Here is an 18,872-nt window from a genome sequence, read left to right on the forward strand (position 1 = left end):
AAATCACTGACAATCACCAATTATAATTATGTAACATCACAGAAAAAGAAGGGAAAAAATGGTTCTCACCCCAGGCCATGCATTACAGTCACCTGAAGAGATTAAAATAACAACTCTGTGAAGGTCTGAGGTGGGACCCAAACATTCAGAAGGCCCTGGATGAATCAAATGTGCAGCCAGGATTGGGAGCCTGGCCAGTGGTATAAGAGATGGGGTTGAATCATGAGTGGTCTTTTCCCCACAAGAAAAAAAACAGTAACACAAAATTATTGAGTTGTGATTTATCTTTTTTTATAATCAAAAAATATAGAACTAAAGAAACTCCAGTGGGGTAAGATTTTAGTTATTAGGCTTTACTTTAATAAACGTTTTGCTTTATTTCTTCTATTTATCCTTTTCATGGAGGTGCCATTAAATTTTAAAATAGCCACAAGCCTAAATCACAGGCTAAATATGTCATTTGGACATGGTATTTTAACCAGAATTTTTTTTAAAACTTCACCTTTGAGGACCCTAAAAAAAGATCATCTTCTAGCCCAGTAGTCAAGTCCATTTGATTTCCAGGATCCTTTTCAACCCTAGAGACTTCTGGGACATGAGGTCAATTCCAGCCCAACCTTAGCTATTTGGATTCACTCAACACATAGGGAGGAGAACCCCCAGGGAGCTTCAGGAATATTATCATAACAGAATTCTTAAGTTTAGTGGGAGATTCGCTGGTGTTCATCTTATACTCCATAACTTACATTTGATATAAATATATTCTGTGGTAAATATCAAATATTTCATACTCTTAAAAAGGGAAAGAACAGCTCTACACCCTAGAATGATGCTAGAAGTTTAATTCCTTTAGGTAGGACACATTCAAGGAGCAACCTGATCTTCCGAAACTGCTGTAGATGAAGATGTTTCTCTCTAGGCTGCCCCAGGTAGGATCAGAACTCAAGTATCTCTAGAGTTAGAACACTGGTTCAACCATGTTGGCCTATATTCCCCTGTTCATCCTTTCTTGAAATTAAGAAATAAATAATAAAGTGTATCTTGATCAACAAGAAAAACCTAGTCACCTTAAGCAACACACGGGAGAATCAGTCCACCATGGGCCACGTCTTCCTGCACCATCTTGTTGGGTAGGATGAGGTCACAGGCCCTGACTGCTCTTTAGCTGGGTCATTTCCCAGAGTTGCATTTGCAGTAAACAACCTTGAGGGATGAGGTACCATCTCCTTCCAGTCAGAGCAGACTTGCTCATCACTCATGATGAAAGTGATAGAGTCCACAAGCTCAATGTTCCTCAGCTATGTCACAAACCCAAAGCATCCATCACAGCATCCAACGAGGCTCTCCTTCATCTCCTCTATGGGACTTGGGAGTGTGTGCTGCTTTCTGTGCTACAAGTAATAAAGTCTTCCGCCAGCATCCAAGAAATAATAACAGGCTAATTTATTACAGCGGTCCCCTCTTATCCACAGTTTCATTTTTCACAGTTTGAGTTACCCATGGTCAACCTCAGTCTGAAAATATTAAATGGAAAATTTCAGAAATAAACAATTCATAATTTTTAAATTGTCCATCATTCTGAGTAATGTGATAAAATCTCCCACCATTCCAGCTGGGACATGAATCATCCCCTTGTCTAGTGTAGCCAAGCTGTACACACTACCTGCCTGTTAGTTACCTAGTAGCCATCACAGTTATCAGATCAGCTGTCACAATATCACAGTGGCTAGTGTTCAGGTAACCCTTGTTTTACTTAACCATAGCCCCAAAGTGCAAAAGTAGTGATGCTGGCAATTTGGATATACCAAAGAGAAGCAATAAAGTGCTTCCTTTAAGTGAAAGAGTGAAAGTTCTCAATAAGAAAGAAAAAATCATATGCCAAGGTTGTTAAGATCTACAGTACAATAAGGTATTTTGAGAAGGAGAGAACATACACAAAACTTATAGTATATTGTTATAGTTATTCTATTTTTATTATTAATTATTATTAATCTCTTACTATGGCTAATTTATAAATTAAACTTTATCACAGGTATGTATGTACTGGGAAAACCATAGTATACATAGACTTCAGTACTATCCATGATTTCAGGTATCCACTGGGGATCTTGGACCATATCCCCCACAGATAAGGAGGACTACTGTTGTTTGCAAGTAGCATAAAATCCCAGACACTTTACATGCCCTAATAGTTTCGGTGGCCAATGTGAGATGCTCATATAGATATCTGACTTTCTGGAAAAGGAGGGACAAGGGCCCTGGTTGGCTGTATTAGAGGACATGAGAAAATTCCCGGAGATCTGGTAGTAAATGATCTTGCCTAGATAGTGATGAGGATGGGAAAGTGGAATAAGGGTTCCTCACTGTCCTATGTGTTAAATGTGGTTGAACAAAAGGTAGGGTTGAAACAAGGTGTCCTAATGGTGCTTTGGCTGTGTCATGCTCCCTTCTGGGGTGGGAGAAGGGAGGATGTTATCAAGACAATGGGGCAGTAAGTCCCATGCTCCAGCCAAACAACAAGGCAACATGGCTACGGCTGCTGAATCTAGGGGTCCCCAAAGCTGAAATAAATGGTGTCAGCAATGAGAGTAGGGAACTGTGGGTAGACTAAAAGCATCAGAAACTTGTTTATTGAGCCCAGTGGCAGGAGGCCACTTGAAACTGAAAGTAAATACAAAGCCTTGCTTACTGGCACTGAGCTGCTATCTCCCTCCAGTCCCCTATTCCTCCCCTGCCTCTCCTCCAACTTCTGCTGCTTTAGGGAAGTACGCTAGGGAACTTCAGGGAAGGGAGGGACTCAAACTTTTATGGCTTTGTTGGACTGGACACAGGTGCCAAAGTCTACTTGGTCTCAGGGAAGGCAAGTATGCTAAGCACTGGGGTGGCCCAGCGCTCCAAAGACTGCAAGGCTGTGCAGTGGCACCAGCAAAGGCTGAAATAATGATGGCTCTGAGTGGCAGTTCTCTCCAGAGGCCAGAGAACAAAGGAGAGGAAGCAGCACCCATTCTGGGACAAGAAGCCAAAGGACAAAAAGCCCTTACTACCCCTTTCCCCTAGCTGAAGACAGCATAATCTCTTGAAACTATTACAACCACCCTTGAAGTAACTATGTTAAACTCTTTGGTCTCTGTTCTTTTATTGTTATTGTTTTGGTTTTTTGAGACAGGGTCTCGCTCTGTCACCCAGGCTGGAGTACAGTGGCATGACCACGGCTCACTGCAGCCTTGACCTTCCTGGGCTCAAGCAATCCTCCCACCTCAGCGTCCTGTGTAGCTGGGACTGTAGTTGTGTAACACCATGACTGGTTAATTTTTTTAATTTTTTAAATGGAAATGGAGTCTCACTATGTTGCCCAGGGTGGTCTTGAATTCTTGGGCTCTAGCAATCTTCCTGCCTTGGTCTCCCAGTGTGCTGGGATTACAGGTGTCAGTCATCATGCTTGGCCACATGTGTGTTGTGACTAGGCGGGGGAAAGTAACTGAATTCAACTGATAGAGTGTGAGCAAACTTCACAGTGAGTAAAAAAAATTAAAGGGACCTTTAGCCAATTCAAGATACTGTGATGCGTGTCAACACTCTCCCTCCCCACTACATACAAATGTACAATGACATTGATGTATTACGTGCTTGTATTATAAAACTCACAGTGACCAAAACGGACTCCCCAGTCAGGGATTCCCAGACCCCTTCCAGGTGGTCTAACAGAAACAGAATCCCAGGGAGAAAAAGAAAATCCCTATCAAGCTCCAGAGAGGCCACTGCCCAATACAGCAGCACCACCTGCTGGGCACAGGCGCCAAATACATCCTATATTAGTTTGCTGGGGCTGCCATAACAAAGGACCACAAACTGAACGGCTTAAGCAACAGGAATATATTGTCTCTGTTCTGAAGGGGAAAAATATAAAATCAAGGTGTCTGCAAGGTTTGTTCCTTACTAAGGCTGTGAGAGAAGCATCTGTTCCAAGCTCCTTCCTTGGCTTGTAAACAGCTGTCTTCATATTCACATTGCATGCCCCAGTATGAATAGTCCACTATGAATTGTATGGTCTTGTGTCCAAATTTCTTCTTCTCATAAAGCCATCAGTCACACTGAATTAGGGCCCATTCTAACCACCTCATTTTAACTTGATTACCTCTGTAAAGACCCTATCTCCAAACAAGATCACATTCTGAAGTACTAGAGGTTAAGGCTTCAACATATAAATTTGGAGAGGGGGGACACATTTCAACCCATAACACACCCCTTTCAAAAATGGGAAGCAATCATTGGTCTGCTGCTGAGCTCTTCTTAAAAATGAACTCCTGACCCATGGAGGCTTGTAACTCCCAGGTCTGACATCTCCATTTGGGACGGGTCAACCAGGACACAACAACTACGAGGAAAGTAGCTCCCACCCTCTCCCCCTGCCACAACCCACCCCTTGCTCATGGCCCACTGTAAAAGCAGTAGATTCTCTAACCTCAATGCTGCTCAACTGTGACACAAATCCACTGAGTGCATAGCACTCATTTCGCCCATGCCCATCTTTGTCACCTCGGTGAGTTTTGGAGGACATGGGGAATTAACACCACCACACTCATGCTGCTTGCTGTGCTGTGAGTAATAAAGTCCTCTGACTCTGATGTCGGTGTCTCCAGTCTTCTGTAATAGGCTAACTTGTTAGCTTGCAAGTAGGGTAAAATCCCAGACCCTTCACAGACCCTGACTTCATGGGGACCAACATACAAGTAAAAACCCTGTAGTTTCCAAAGGTCTTTGACAAGGACATGCTAAGCACTGGACACCTGGCTGATTTGTAAACCTAATACTTGGTCTCCCCTTGGTCACTGCTCTGTTACAATAATTCAGTTGTCCATTCTTTCAATTGCATAATCCAGGATAATCTCCCCATCTCAAACATCATCTTTGGGGGCAGGGGGCATTATTCTATGTACCACATACTCTAAGCAGTTATCTCTTCCTACAGAATGGAAATTTTTACACAAATTTATCTGGATTGGAGATTTAAACTAGCCCATTCACCAAATAATTAGTAATCCATTTTATCTTGGTTTTGAGGATGCAGCCCCAAGAACATTTTATTTTTGGGGGTCAAAGAGAATGTAGGGCTGGAGCACATGTGGTAGAAACTTTAAACATTATAACAACATAATAGCTTAATTATTTTAAAACATACCTGAAGTCGAGCATTCATAAGCATGAACTCCTTTTGATTTTTCATGCTTTCATTCATAGATTTTGAAAATATAAACCCCATTTTGACCTAAAATGTAAAAAAAGCAAGGAGACTTATAATAATATACTACATGCATTCTTGTATGCTCCACTTTGAGTTACACTGGGCTTTTGACAAAGTAAAAAAAAAAAAAGTAAACTTTCTGACCTAGGAACACAGTGTGGATTCTAGTCCTTGCTCCTAACTAGCTGTCTGACCTCAGGCATATTTAACAATTCTGGCCATCATTTTACTCACCTAACACCAACTGATTGAACTAGATAATTTCCAAAATCGTATCCCTGCACTATAAGTATATGACTGTTTCCTGATTTTTCTTCCCACCATAAATCTTGAAGACCTGAATTCTTGAAGAAAAAAACAACTCTCTTTTTTTGTGAGGGGCCGGGTGGATACCATCCATCTTCTTACCTCTGTACAATTAGGCAACAGAACATTTGCATCTGAGGAGGGGTGATTAAGAAGATGCCTTGTGCATCTTGAGAACATATTTCTTTGTGCTCTTGCATTTGCGTTTTAAGAAGATTGAGCTGTCTCAAGGTCAGATCAGTTATTCTTCCTGTCATCCCACCACAATCCCTGTCCCTCTCCTACATGCCCCTTATTTCCATCCACCCACTGCTGACTGCCTTAGCCATCCTCCTCCAGCTTCACTCTCATTCTCTCCAAGATAGCATGTACTAAAGTTCTCAAAAATGGAAAAACATACGGATACTTAAATGTCCTGGAAAATGTACTTTTAGATGAATGCACAGTAGTGTCTCTTACGTAAGTTTTTAAGTGGGCCGTCAACTCTACATGGGACAGAACTCCAATTTTTGTTTTCAGTCCAACTGGGTGGGTACAGAAGACCTTGAGTTAGTTGGTTGCATTTCAGAATATTGCAAAACTCAGGGGAAAGTTACAACTGCTCTACCCTTCTCAACAATGTTGCTGATACCTTTTCTCTTTAACAGGCTGTTGAGTAGGGTTGTGAACCTCAGGTAAGAATGGCCAGTCTTAATTCATTACAGCCAGGATTCACAAGTATTCTGTGGGAAGCCCTGCTAATGGGGTTCCAGGTGAGTGGGAACTGCAAGCAAGACTTCAGTGACTTCCTTGTATTCTGGCCAAGGATATACCCTGGAGTTTCAGGGCTGTGTGCCAGAGTTAACTTCAAAGCTGGGCACAGGATACCAAATCACTTACCAGGATGAAGAGGCACAATGCTGAACAGGCCTGAGGTGGTGAGATTTCCCTCCCCCTCTGCCACTGTGTCACTCCAGCACCCTGTGACCAGAGTTAGAGGTCACTCACTGACAGCAGGGCGATTTGGCAGTTCTTTCCTTTCTCCAAACGCTAACAGTCCCATGTGACTCATCTCTAACAGCAGACCAGAACCTGCCTGAGGTTAGGAGCGAGATATTATCCATCTTGACAGTCTCCATCATGTCTACTTCCCCTAAATGTTTGCACAAAGCATGAGAGATATAAGAAAAACTGTGGCTCAGGCCACTTGCCATTACTTATTTTTCTTCTGAACATAGGAACGGATGACTAAATTTTACACCTGCTGCAAACATTTATAAAAAAAAAACAACTGTACTCTAGTACTATTCCTCCACATACCCTGTATGTCACAGAACTGTGTCCTTTAAAGTGCTCCTGTTTGTAAGGGGTTAGGATCTTCCCTGAAAAGAGAGAGAGAGTCCTCATGTCAATCATCTGGGAAAGAAACACTGTCTAGGAAGTTAGTATTTAGACTTACCTCTTTCTGGGCCTTGCTCTCTTGGGTCTGGACTTGTAGTCTGAATGTGTTACAGGACGCTCCCAGGTGGAAGGGTTAAAGGTGGAAGCCAAGCAGGAAGAAGAGCTTCCTTGTGGGAACCACACCTGAGAATAAATGCACCACACCTTGTAAATTTCACTGTGAAATTCAGAATTTTCAACATCCTCTCCTTTCCCAACTTCCCCATTCCTGACAAAGTCATTTCCCAAAGTCTGGGAATATACCCTAGGGTGTCCAGAACACTTTCAGCTATCTCCTTTTGTTCACAAAATATGTATCAGAAAATAAGCAAAAGTTGACCTTGCAATACAGACAACTTTGATTTCACTCACTTGTATAAGGTAAGTCTTTTAAAACTAACACTTTTACCATGGGTAAAAGTGTCTTGCTACTTATACAATTTTAAATATCACTGTGTCTCAGAGAGATGTTTTGCAAAGAATGCTGATTTCAATCCCTTTGCCTTCATTTTCCCTTTGATTCCTACTGATATGTTGGAAGGGGTCTTTAATGCTTCAGCCTTGCCTCTCAGGTGAACTATAGATTACTATGAGAAGGTGTATTTCTGGGGAGAAGTGGGGGCTGCAAGTTCCGGACAGCCTTTCTTCCAGTCACCCGTGAGTACCTGGATTTGATTTTACTTGGGGGGACAAAAAGGATTAACTGCATGAATTCTGTCATCGGGATTACTGCGCTGACTTATTTCCTGATCAGATGACACGTTGCCTGAATGTGTGATTGATCGTCTCACCACAATCATTTCAATAAATATTTGCATTCCATTCAAACTAGGCCACATCCCCCTGCAAATTCCAGTCCAGAGCCCACAGCTTCCGGAGGTTTTCTGTAATTAACACCGCCCTCGCTCCCTGAGGCCAATTACTGTAATTTAGGTATTCCCCGCAATGGTGTGCTGATTTCTGTTGAGACCACTCTGCCTGTTTTTCTCAACTCTATTTTAAAGCTGCGGAGAGATCCGGAGTCCACGCCAGGAGACAAGAACGCGCCCTAATGGAACGAGGTTGGCAATACCTATCAGCACCAGGGGCAGTGCGAGAGCCAAGGGCAGGCGCTCACGAGGAAAGGGCGCCCAGCGCGGCCTGGCAAGCTCGTAGCCCAGGAGATCGCGCTGACTGACATGGCCGGAGTGACCTTTCTCCCCACCCGCCTGCGGCCGGTGTTCACTCACTGGGCGGCACTGGTTCCGGGACCAGGCGACCGGTGCAGAGGCCTCCAGGCCCGGGCTCCTTTAGCCCGCGGTAGGGACCTGGCCTCACTCCGCCCAGCGTCGGGATTGGCGCCGAGCCACAGTAGACGACGCGCCTCAGCCAAATTCGCGCAGCCCTCGGCTTCTTTAAAGGGCCAGCACGTCCGCCAGAAGCAGGGTGTGTCCTTCCGGGCCAGGCTCAGTGTTACCGGAGGTGGAAGGGGAAGGTCAAAAGAGGCAAATTCAAAACCGCGGCGACTCAGCTGCCGGATTTTTGAGATAAGGCAGAGGAAGCGAAGTGGAATTCTCAATTAAAGGCCTCTGTCCCCTCATCTGTTAAATTGCCACTCTTAAAGAGGCATAAAGACAGAAACGAAAAAGAACAGAATTGACCGAAATTACCCATTCTCTTTTGAACAGAGCCGTCTTTCTCCCCTGCTGCTGAGAGATGTCAATCTTGTCTCAACCTAACCAGCAATTTCCATCTTGAATAAGCCAAGTCTCTCTCCCAGCCTGAGAGAATACTTGAATCGTTGGCACTCTGTTCTTTGCTACCAAATGGCTTGGAAAAATAGCATGAACGTGACCAGTCTCTGGCCTTCAGGAAAGTCCCCGCTAACCACAGCGGTGGGAAGGCGTCTAACTTCCTCTAGGCTCAGTGTGTGAGTGAACACCGCCCTGACCTCCTGGGCGCGTCTTGATGCTCTCAACAGCAGCCCTCAGGATTCTGGAGCCTGGGTCCCACATTCCGGATACCATTTGTTGAATAGCTGGATGGGGAAATTACGACAGCACCCTCATTTCCAGTCGTAGGAATGGGCGGGTTACCAGGAGGTTTGACACTCTTTAAGGGAGATTAACAACTGATGCAAGAAGTAGGGAATCGTGTTTGAGTGCACAGACTAACATAAACACACTTACCTTCAATTTCTAGCTCTGCCACTGTCACTCTGTGACTTTATTACCTCTGCAGTAGGACTAAAGCCATCTAATTTATTGGATTGTGAGGACTAAAGATAATATATGTAGGCACTTAGCACAGTGCCTGGCACATAGTTCGCCTTCAATAAACAGTAGTAACCAGTAACAGCGGGGAGCTGTTACTAACTCTAGGGCTGAGGGGAAGGGGGAAGGAAGCAGTTACTAAAATCAGGCGAGAGTGGTAGCTGTGGCTGTAGGAGAGAGTAACCAACTGGAACTGTGTTGTTCAGTAGGGGAAAGCCAGCAATGCCAACTTTTCACCAAGTAAGGTGAGATTCTATAGTTGTAGCCAATGCTGACACGTCAGCCCAAAGCAGGGACAGAGTGGAGAAGACCCACCTCTCTGTTCTCCCAGCTCTGATATCCAGCTGGGGACTTCCACTGGCTGATCCACCAGAAAGCCAGAAGACAATGGAGCTAGGTCTGTGTAGTCTGTAGAGGTCAGCCTCCTAGGCACAATGCTTGGAGGGATAAATAGAAAATATCCAGCACACCGTTTCTACAACCTTGGGTTTATTGTGTTTGGAAGCCTAGATCCAAAGAAAGGAATGGTTCCACTAGAAGACCCAGTCACTGAATTGAATTGAATGTCAATTCACTGATTGGAAAGCTGAAACTGCCCTCTGGTCATTTTGATTCCTCACAGCAATAGAATGGTATGATTGATCCCAATTACCAACAGGAAATTGGGTTACATCTATATATTGAGGGCAAGAAGAACTATGCGTGACACCTGGAGATTCACTGGGCACTTCTTAATACTGCCATGTGCCATAATAATGATTATCAGATAACTGAAGTAATGCAGAAATTTCAGATCATGCAGAAATTAAAGTGTTGAAGCATACCAGATAAAAATTCCTGATCTACCTAGGTGTTGGCATAGGGCAGGGGAAACGTAAGTAAATGCGTAGGAAGCTATGATTATTAATTTTAGCCTTGTAACAAACTCTAGAGGCAGGAATTATAGTAGTTCTCCATCTAAAATGTTAATTACTTCTTCCCTGACCCTCTTTTCCTATTACCCTGCATGAAGAGTACAATTTAGTTTCTAGATGAGAATGTAGGTGAACTGACATCCCTTCAAGGCAATATGGCGGCTGATGGGGCTTGTTAAAGAAAATCAAAGCTGGACAATAGTTGTAGCAGTAAAACAGATTTTATTCAGCAACTTTTGAAATAGGGGGAAAGAGGCCTTGGTAAAGAACTGGGCTCAATTCTGAATACAGTAAGGATAAGTGGGGATTTATAGCCGAGAAGCAGGTTGTGTGGGTGGCAGTGTGGTCTGTGGATGGAAAATTACTAAGAAGAGACATCAAGGGTAGGGGAAATCCTTGCTAAACTAACCTAACAGGATTCTTGCTAAAGGCAGGCCAGGTTATCAGACATCACCTGGGGGCTGGTGGGGGTAAGGAATTTGATCAGATATAGAGGGTGGTCAAATCTTCAGGGTGGGAAGATCCTCTCTAAACTGACTTAGCAGAATTCTTGCTAACACTCACTCTGCAAGGATGAACACTGCAGCCCAAGGTCAAGATCTAATCAAGGAGATAGCTTAGAGGAGCCTGAAAAAAGTTTGGTCGAGGAGAAATCTTGTCACACTCTGTTATTCTCATATGTAAGGGATGAGCTTCTCTTCATCTGAGCAAAGGAAAAATATAAATTCTGGGTGACAAAACAATTAGACTGTCTAGGTTTTCTGTTTGCCTTCCATCATGTTCATTCTCCTTGCTTTCCTGCCCTGTTCTATACCCCAAAGCTGACCTCTTTGGACGGCACCACCTGGGCTCTCCTCAGCTGGATTCCATTTGGGTTTGGACAGCAGGAGGCATTCAGGGAGATGGGAGGCAGGAGGAAAAAGACATCAGGGTGTATTTTCTCTGTTCTTTCTCCGTTTGGGGCTAAGTATCTGGTGGTGGTTGTGTTTCTTCACAACTGCAGCTCTTGGCAAGTGGTCCCTTCTCCATGGCTCCAGCTCCGTGGGCTCTGGAAACACTTTTCTCCCTTACTATGTAGCTTAGAGACAGCGCAGTCTTCCTGTTGTTGCTAGACTCTGGATGCCTCAACTGGATGGTTCTCTTAACTTAGTCATACTCCTTTAAGTAGTGTCTTCACTAATATCTCTTTAATCAAACCAACTGAGTAAAATTCTGATTCCTGATGGATACACCTTAAACTGAACACACACATTATAAACATTCTTGTATGTATGATATTGTTCATAATTTTAAACATAAGTGACAAAAGTGACCATAGAAAAATATGCCCAGGAAATTGAAAAAAAAAAAGTCTTGGTATAGATATTGGACACATTTTATAAAATGTGGAGTAAGAGGGTTAAAGGAAATTTATTTCAGAATCAAATGGCATATAACTTTAACTGGTATGTGAATTATTTTCAGTTTTATTAATTTGTGAATATATATGTGTATATTTTTACACACATATATAAATATGTTTTATATCATCTTGCCTTATAGCATAAGGATTTTTGTGTTGCTACACTGCATTCGTATTCACCATTTTTAACAGCTAAAGGATTTTCAATAAGTGTGTCTATAACACCTTCCATTGCTGGATATTTCTCAGTATATTTATGTATGTATACACATATATGTATACATGTGTGTGTATTTACACGTGTGTATACACATGTATGTGTATGTATACATACATGTGTGTATACGTATATATACACATCTATGTGTATGTATACCTACATGTGTGTATACGTACATATACATATGTATGCATATGTATCTATGCATACATGTGTGTATATATGTATGTATATGTGTATATATATACACATACATATATACACACACATAAATGTATGTATACACTGAGTTAAGTAGTATAAATATTTTAGAGAAAATTGATGTAAAATCCTCAACTCATCTGATTCTCCCTATCCCAGGACAGTAAAATTGCTCACTATTTCCCTGGACCTCCATAAAGAAGCAGTTTTTCCAAAAATAAAGTGTTTGGAACTTTAAGATGTGCCTAGCGATATCTCCTTTTAACAGAGATGCTTTCACAAGGATTTGAATTTCCCCATTGATCTGGGAACCAAGTTTAGCCAAGAACTTCAGTCTGTGAAGGACTGCAAATAGTTGTACAGTGTGGGGCTGAGGCTAGAACCTCCTTAATATTAAACCATTCTGGGATGGTGCTTCCCAAATTCTGGATTTTAACCTTCACTCCAATCCTGGGGCACCTCTGCAACTTAGGTATGACCTGGACACAAGCTTTGTGTAAGTCTTCTTTGGACTTCATCCATTCCTCAACAGTGACACCACGTGGCAGTGTAATATAATGACATCAGTGGACTCAGATCCTGTTCTCTCCCTACCTAGAGATTTTAAAAATTGAGATATATAATTCACAACCATAAAATGTACCACCTTAAAATGTACAATTTAATGGTTTTTAATATATTCAAAAAGGTGTACAACCATCACCACTATCTAATTCCATAACGTTTTCTTCACTCTAGAAAGAAACCTTGTAACCATTAGCAGCCAGTCCCCATTCTCCCCATTCCCCCACTGTCTGCGGACCCCTAACCTAATTTCTGTTTTTATAGATTTGCCTATTCTGGACATTTTATATAAATGGAAGCCTACAATGTATGGCCTTTTGTGTCTGGCTCGTTTTACTTAGCATGATCAAGGTTCATCCAAGTTGTAGCATGTACCAGAACTTCATTTCTTTTTATGTCTGATTAATATTCCAACGTATGAATATACCACATTTAGTTTATCCATACAAAATTGTGGGGCATTTGGATTGTTCCCATTTTTTTGCTATTATAAATAATGCTGCTAAGTTTTTATATGAACGTATGTTTTCAATTCTCTTAGGTATATATGTAGAAGTGGAATTGGTGGGTATATGGTAACTCTGCATTTAACTTTTTGGGGTTGAACAAATACACCGTGCCAGCAGTGAATAAGGATGCTAATTTCACTACACCCTTGCACAATAGTTAAGAGCATAAACGCTGGAGCCAGATGTCTGGGTTTGAATCCCAGCTGTGCTATCTCCTAGCTGTGTCCTTTAGACAAGTTACCAAAGCTATGCGCCTCAGTGTCCACATCTCTAAAATAGAGGCAATAATAGTACCTTCCTTATAGGATTGTTGTAAGATTTAAATGAGCTAATATGTGTAATCACAAAAATAGGGTCTGACATTTTTTAAATGGTTTATGTTTTACTATTGCTACTATTTTAATCTTTATTATAATTATTGTGTTTTGTTAATTTGATAGTTTTAAAAGGTAATGATACAGTTTATTGATGTTTGTTATGAAAAGGAGTAACTGGAAAAGATAAAAATGTAAGGGGTAACAAAGTCAAGGAAGCTTTTTTGAGCTGAAAATGATTATATTTCAGAGTGTAATCTGAATAAAACTGAGGCTTCACATAGCTCAGTCCAAGCATGTAATAGCATTCTAAGAAAACATAAACTGAATGAAAACATAAACTTTGAAGCATGAAGAATAATGAGGGTCTTCACCTTACGCTTTCTTAAGGAGTCCCCGCAAATGTTTCACACAGCATATTGAACAAGAAACTCCTAAAATGTTCTCTAGATATTTATCTCTTTCCTATTTTTTTCCACTCATAGTAGCCCCTTATATCTATCCTCCTTCTCAACTGTGAGGTCACTATAGCACTATACTAAGCCCCTGTTAACTTCCTTCTCTTGAAACCCATGCAGCTCACATGACCCTATTCTCAGTCTGTGAATCTCAGCCTCCTGCAATACTGTGAAATTCAACTTGGTCTCCTACTCTGAATGTATATAAAAATAACAGAAAACAGTTCCTGAACTCTGTTATTGTATTGATCCATAGCTCTGTTGTGAGTAAAATCATCTACCTTATTATATGTGGTATTATAATATACATTTAGTTTCTGTCCCCATTTTCCAGCACACAGCTCCTAAAAGCCTTGTAACTTCCTGAGTGATAGGTGTGCTGGGTATATCTTTTGTTCTAGGGGATCTTTGACTCCAGTTCTTGATACAGAGCTCCTGATCCCTTGGAATTTCCTTAGTGATAGGCGCATCTTTTGTTCTCCTGAAGTAACTCTTGGTGGGCTTCTGAATGGGAGCTGCTCACAAGAATGACCAAGCCATGATTAGAAGCTTGGAACTTTCAGCCCCTACCCCATCCTGTGAAAAGGGGAGAGGGGCCGAAGATTGAGTTAACAATTGCTGATGTGTACATGATGAAGTCCCCATAAAAATCCCTAAATGAGGGGGTTTGGAGAGCTTCTGGAGGTGCTGAATATGGAGGTGCTTGGAGGGTGGCCTATCCAAAGAGGCCATGGAAGCTCTGCACTCCATCCTCCATACTTTGTTCTATGTACCTCTTCATCCAGCTGTTCATCTGTATCCCTTGTAATATCTTTTATATTAATTGATATAATAAACTGGTAAATGTAAGTTAACTGTTTCCCTATGTTCTGTGAGCTGCTCTAGGAAATTAATCAGACCCAAGGAGGGGGTCATGGGGACACACAATTTAAAGCCAGTCAGTCAAAAGTTCCAGAGGCCTGGACTTTCTATTGGCATCTGAAGTTGGGGCAGCCTCGTGGGACTGAGCCCTTAACCTGTGAGATTTAACTTTAACTTCCTATAGATCGTTTCAGAATTGAACTGAATTATAGGACACTCAGGTGGTGTCCACTGGAGAACTGCTTGTTGTGTAGGGAAAAACCCTACACATTTTGGTAACTAGAAATGTTCTGTGCTGAGTTGAGTGTAAGAGTAGGAAAAACAGTTTGTTTTTTCCTGTCCCATTATATATTCCCCCTTCTTTGCAGTTCTTCACAAGGGAGACATAGTATCTCTTTGTTTTACTCAGGGACACACACACAAAAAAACCTGGACGTCAGTCTTCTTTCTTTTCTCCTTCTTCTATGGTAAGCATCCCTGGACATGCTGGATAGCTTGGCCTAGTGGTGTTGATCAAAGTTCTTCCAAACAAACCTGATAACAGGTAACACATGTGTTAATGTTAGAATGTATTCTTTCCCATGTCAAGTCTCCATCTTCCTCTTGCCACCCAATAACATATGAAAAAGGAAGAGTAAACTGTGTTAAAATATTTGTAGTCACAGAAGGCATTAATTACCCTTTTAACAAAAACCAAGTACATGAAGGTTATTGCTATTGCCATAGCTATTGGAGTGTGGGAAATACAGGGTGAACGGTACCCAGTGTACCAACTTTTCTACACCAGAAAAGAAGGGTACCAACTTTTCTACACCAGAAGTAATAAGTCCACCTTTTCCAATCCAAACTTAAGTTAGCCCTTACAGGGTTTGGAGAGGCTGCTCATCTCCGGCCCCTGGAACCCTGCCTTGGGAGAGTTGGACTTCATGGAGTAGAAGTATGTCTACATTGTTTCTGACTCCCCAGGAATGTCATTATTCGGTCTTACTCTGAAAATGCTGCCACATCCCTCTTTTGCTTTGTCAGCGCTGATTAGCACGCAATCAGCAAGAATTTCTGGGTTGGCGGCCTTTACTTGGAGTTGTGAAATGTCTATAACTCTAGTCTGTAATTCACACATTTCTGTTTGGCTTGTTCATACACAGGCATGAATTAAACCTATGCTTTTCCATTTCTCTCCACCCTGTCATGTTCTGTAAGGAGGTAAAACAGTTCGTCTCCAAACAGAGTTCACACACTCACCTAAGTGCTGATGCCTCACCTGATGGCATTTCTCAGCCTCTGAGGCTTTCCTTCTTTGTACTTGGTCAAAAGAATGCTTTAACCATAACCCACAGCCCTTCTTGTGAATTTCTCCAAAATGACTGGAGCCTGGTTAATAGCAAACCTCAGGAACATGACTTTGAAATGCTGTCAACATACTGCCACCAATTTCTCCATTTCCAGAAAAGTCTGTAATTTTTTCTTTAGAAATCATGACTTTCTTGATTGGTTTAGACTGGTTTCCAGTAGTTCATTTACCAGGAAAGTTTCTGTTTGGTTTTTAGGCTTCCTTAATCTAGAGAATGCACATAATATTGAAACTGACTATAGTATCCTACTTTGGAAAAACATATTAAATACATACAAGTATATATGTAATGTATATAAATATATACAAATATATGTGTGTGTGTATGTATCTTCCTTGATTTCCTTCTATCCATTACTGCTACTATCCCTCAGTAAGTCCTGTTGGTTCTACTTCCAAATTATATTTTGAACATGGTCTACAGAAACAGCTCCTAAAGATTTTCCAGTCTCCATGAATGTAAGGCCCCTCTACATTCCATTCTTCATACTACAGCTAGAGTGGTATTTTTAGAACATTCATCAGGCAACTACCCTGCTCTAAACCATCTGGTGGTTTTTCATTGCAAGTAGAATCCAACTTCTCCCCTTAGTCCTCAAGGCTTTTCATGATATGATTTGATCCACCATCCCTCTTCCTCACTGTCTACCCACAATTTTCTTCTTTTCATCCTTAGAACTTGCCAAGCTTATTCCACCCTTATAGTCTTTGTACCTGTCTCTTCCCCCAGCCAAATATGCTCTTTTGGCAGATCTTTCCATGGTTATCTTCATGATTCATTTCTCAGATATCACCTCTTATACATTTCCTGACCACCATAACTACAGGAACCTCACACCTGTGTACTTTACCATATTGCTCTGACTTGTTTTCCTTTTTCTCTTATAGGACTTTTCAGTATCTGCAATTTTTATTGATTAGTTTCTGTTTGGAATGTATCTCTCTCAGAACAGAAAGATCTTGCTGTGCTTTCAGGGAAATGGTGGGGAAAGAAAAAAAACTACTTCTCATTCTTTTATGATGAGCCTACAAAAATAAATGGGTTAATTGGGTTCTTGATCCAGTTCACCTTAAGTATGGTTACCAAAGGAAATGATTCACAAGGTGACTATTTCCTTTGTGTGACACTCACTTATGTTATTAGTTCTAGAATATTAAATCAAGAAATATTTTCCAGGATCCCCTGAAAGAGTATCTCTCAATTGTAAACTTTATCTTTAGTGGCATTCTGTTGATTTATTGAGATTCTCTAGAATTAAAATATTTACCACAGAGTGTTCCCCAACTCCCACAGCATTTATCCAGGCCATAACTACTTATGTCTGGGTTTATGAACTCATTGTGGGTAGGGGAAATTGTTGGAGGCCTCATCTTTGTTTTAAAGTACCTGTGGCACAGGATCTGCCCATTGAACGCAAGAGCTCTTCACCTGCCCAGCTCTTCCCCAGCTCAGGATAGGAAGGAGAGAGACACAGTGTGAGTGAGAGAAGCATCTGATTGTGGGTGTCAGATGAGGACAGCTGCTACTCTCTGGTCTCCCATACATGTTAATTACCCCTGTCATTTAAACCATTGTTTTGTGTAACCAGAACAAAGTATTCTATTCCACAAAGTCTGTTTGACATGAGACACATATAGGATGTGAGTCTGTGACAAGGGTAGGGGCAACAAATGTGAGGGGCTAGATGAGAACAGAAGAAGAGAAATGAGCATTGCATAGGACAGTGGTTTACAACCCTACACAATCAAAAATAGAACCTGGAGACAAATCTGGATATTGTCTTTATACATAATAAAATACATTTTAAAATATTCAATGCAAACAAAGCAGTTTGTCCGTGTCTTTTGTTTTGAGTCTCTTTAGTGTATGCTGCTTTTGAAGATCAAGAACATTTACTGAAAATTGCTCCTTCACCAGGAATTTGCTTACATCTCTTCAGGTCCACTTGTAAGACCTTGAAATCAGTCCTCCTGAGATCAGTACAAATGAGGATCATCTCTCCTGCTTTAGAAGCAAAAGTGGCAAGTGGGGTAGACAGAGGCAGAAGGAAGGGTGGTGTTGATAAATCAGCCAAATTAGATGGAAAAAAGGGAGTTACAGCTGTACTTGCAAAGAACTCTGGGCTCATTTTTTCCTTAAATATTAAATCACTAGTTTTCAAAACTTCAATGTGAACATGACTCACCTGAAGACAATGTTAAAATGTTGACGCCCCAAGACCCTACCCCCAGGTTTGGATCCCAGGCAGAACCCTAGAATCTGTATTTTAAACATTAACCCCAAGTCGAGTGTAATGCAAGTAACCGTCAGAGACACTCTGAGAAACAGCACATTGGCAATGATGAATTTATGTGTCTAAAAATGAATACAGTAGGTGTTATATGAATGGGAAGTGGTGGTATTCAAAATGACCAGAGTATCTAGCTCTTCGGCCCTGGCTCCCCACTGCTCTTCTCCTATCTCAGCACTTCTCCATCCATTTCATCCAAACAAAAAAATTCACACAGAGTTTCAGGACTTTTCCCCCCACTTATTAGCCATCTGTTTTGCTTTACATATTTTTTTGAGGTGAAAATTTCTCTTTTCTAAACACAGCCTGTTTTTCAATCTCCAGATGGTTGATCAATTGTATGGGAAAATGAATGGCTGAAGGGTAGAAACAGGTGGGAAAGATGAACAAAAACACAAATCCTCACATTACTAATATGCAAATCACTGAGCAGCAAGTTGAGCAAATACCCTCAATTCCCATCAACAACTTTAGAGAAAGGCAAATTCCATTTGCCTCACTGTTGATCATTTAGGTCGACCCTGAACACTGCTTTCACAAAACAAACAAAAACAAAACACCCATCCCC

General features: G+C 41.5%; 1 protein-coding gene across 5 annotated transcripts in view; it reads right to left on the reverse strand.

The window, feature by feature from the left end:
• PLGRKT (plasminogen receptor with a C-terminal lysine) overlaps window positions 1–10,401 on the reverse strand; it is a 73,323-nt gene extending 62,922 nt beyond the window's left edge. Inside the window, exons 1-5 of one of the 5 annotated variants that reach the window (XM_017877431.1) lie at window positions 8,197–10,401; window positions 6,987–7,111; window positions 6,848–6,909; window positions 6,428–6,508; window positions 5,180–5,266 (exon numbers count right to left, since the gene is read on the reverse strand). In XM_017877431.1, coding sequence (XP_017732920.1) covers window positions 5,180–5,260 — 81 coding nt within the window. In that variant the 5' untranslated portion in view covers window positions 5,261–5,266; window positions 6,428–6,508; window positions 6,848–6,909; window positions 6,987–7,111; window positions 8,197–10,401. Of the gene's footprint in view, window positions 1–5,179; window positions 5,267–6,427; window positions 6,624–6,847; window positions 6,910–6,986; window positions 7,112–8,039 lie in introns of all 5 variants that reach the window. The other 4 variants (XM_017877430.1, XM_017877432.1, XM_017877429.1 and 1 more) reach the window with 4 other exon arrangements.
• Between the last annotated feature and the right edge of the window lie 8,471 nt (window positions 10,402–18,872).

The sequence above is a fragment of the Rhinopithecus bieti genome, unplaced genomic scaffold (assembly GCF_001698545.2).
Source record: "Rhinopithecus bieti isolate Rb0 unplaced genomic scaffold, ASM169854v2 scaffold_10657, whole genome shotgun sequence".
Classification (NCBI taxonomy): Eukaryota; Metazoa; Chordata; class Mammalia; order Primates; family Cercopithecidae; genus Rhinopithecus; species Rhinopithecus bieti.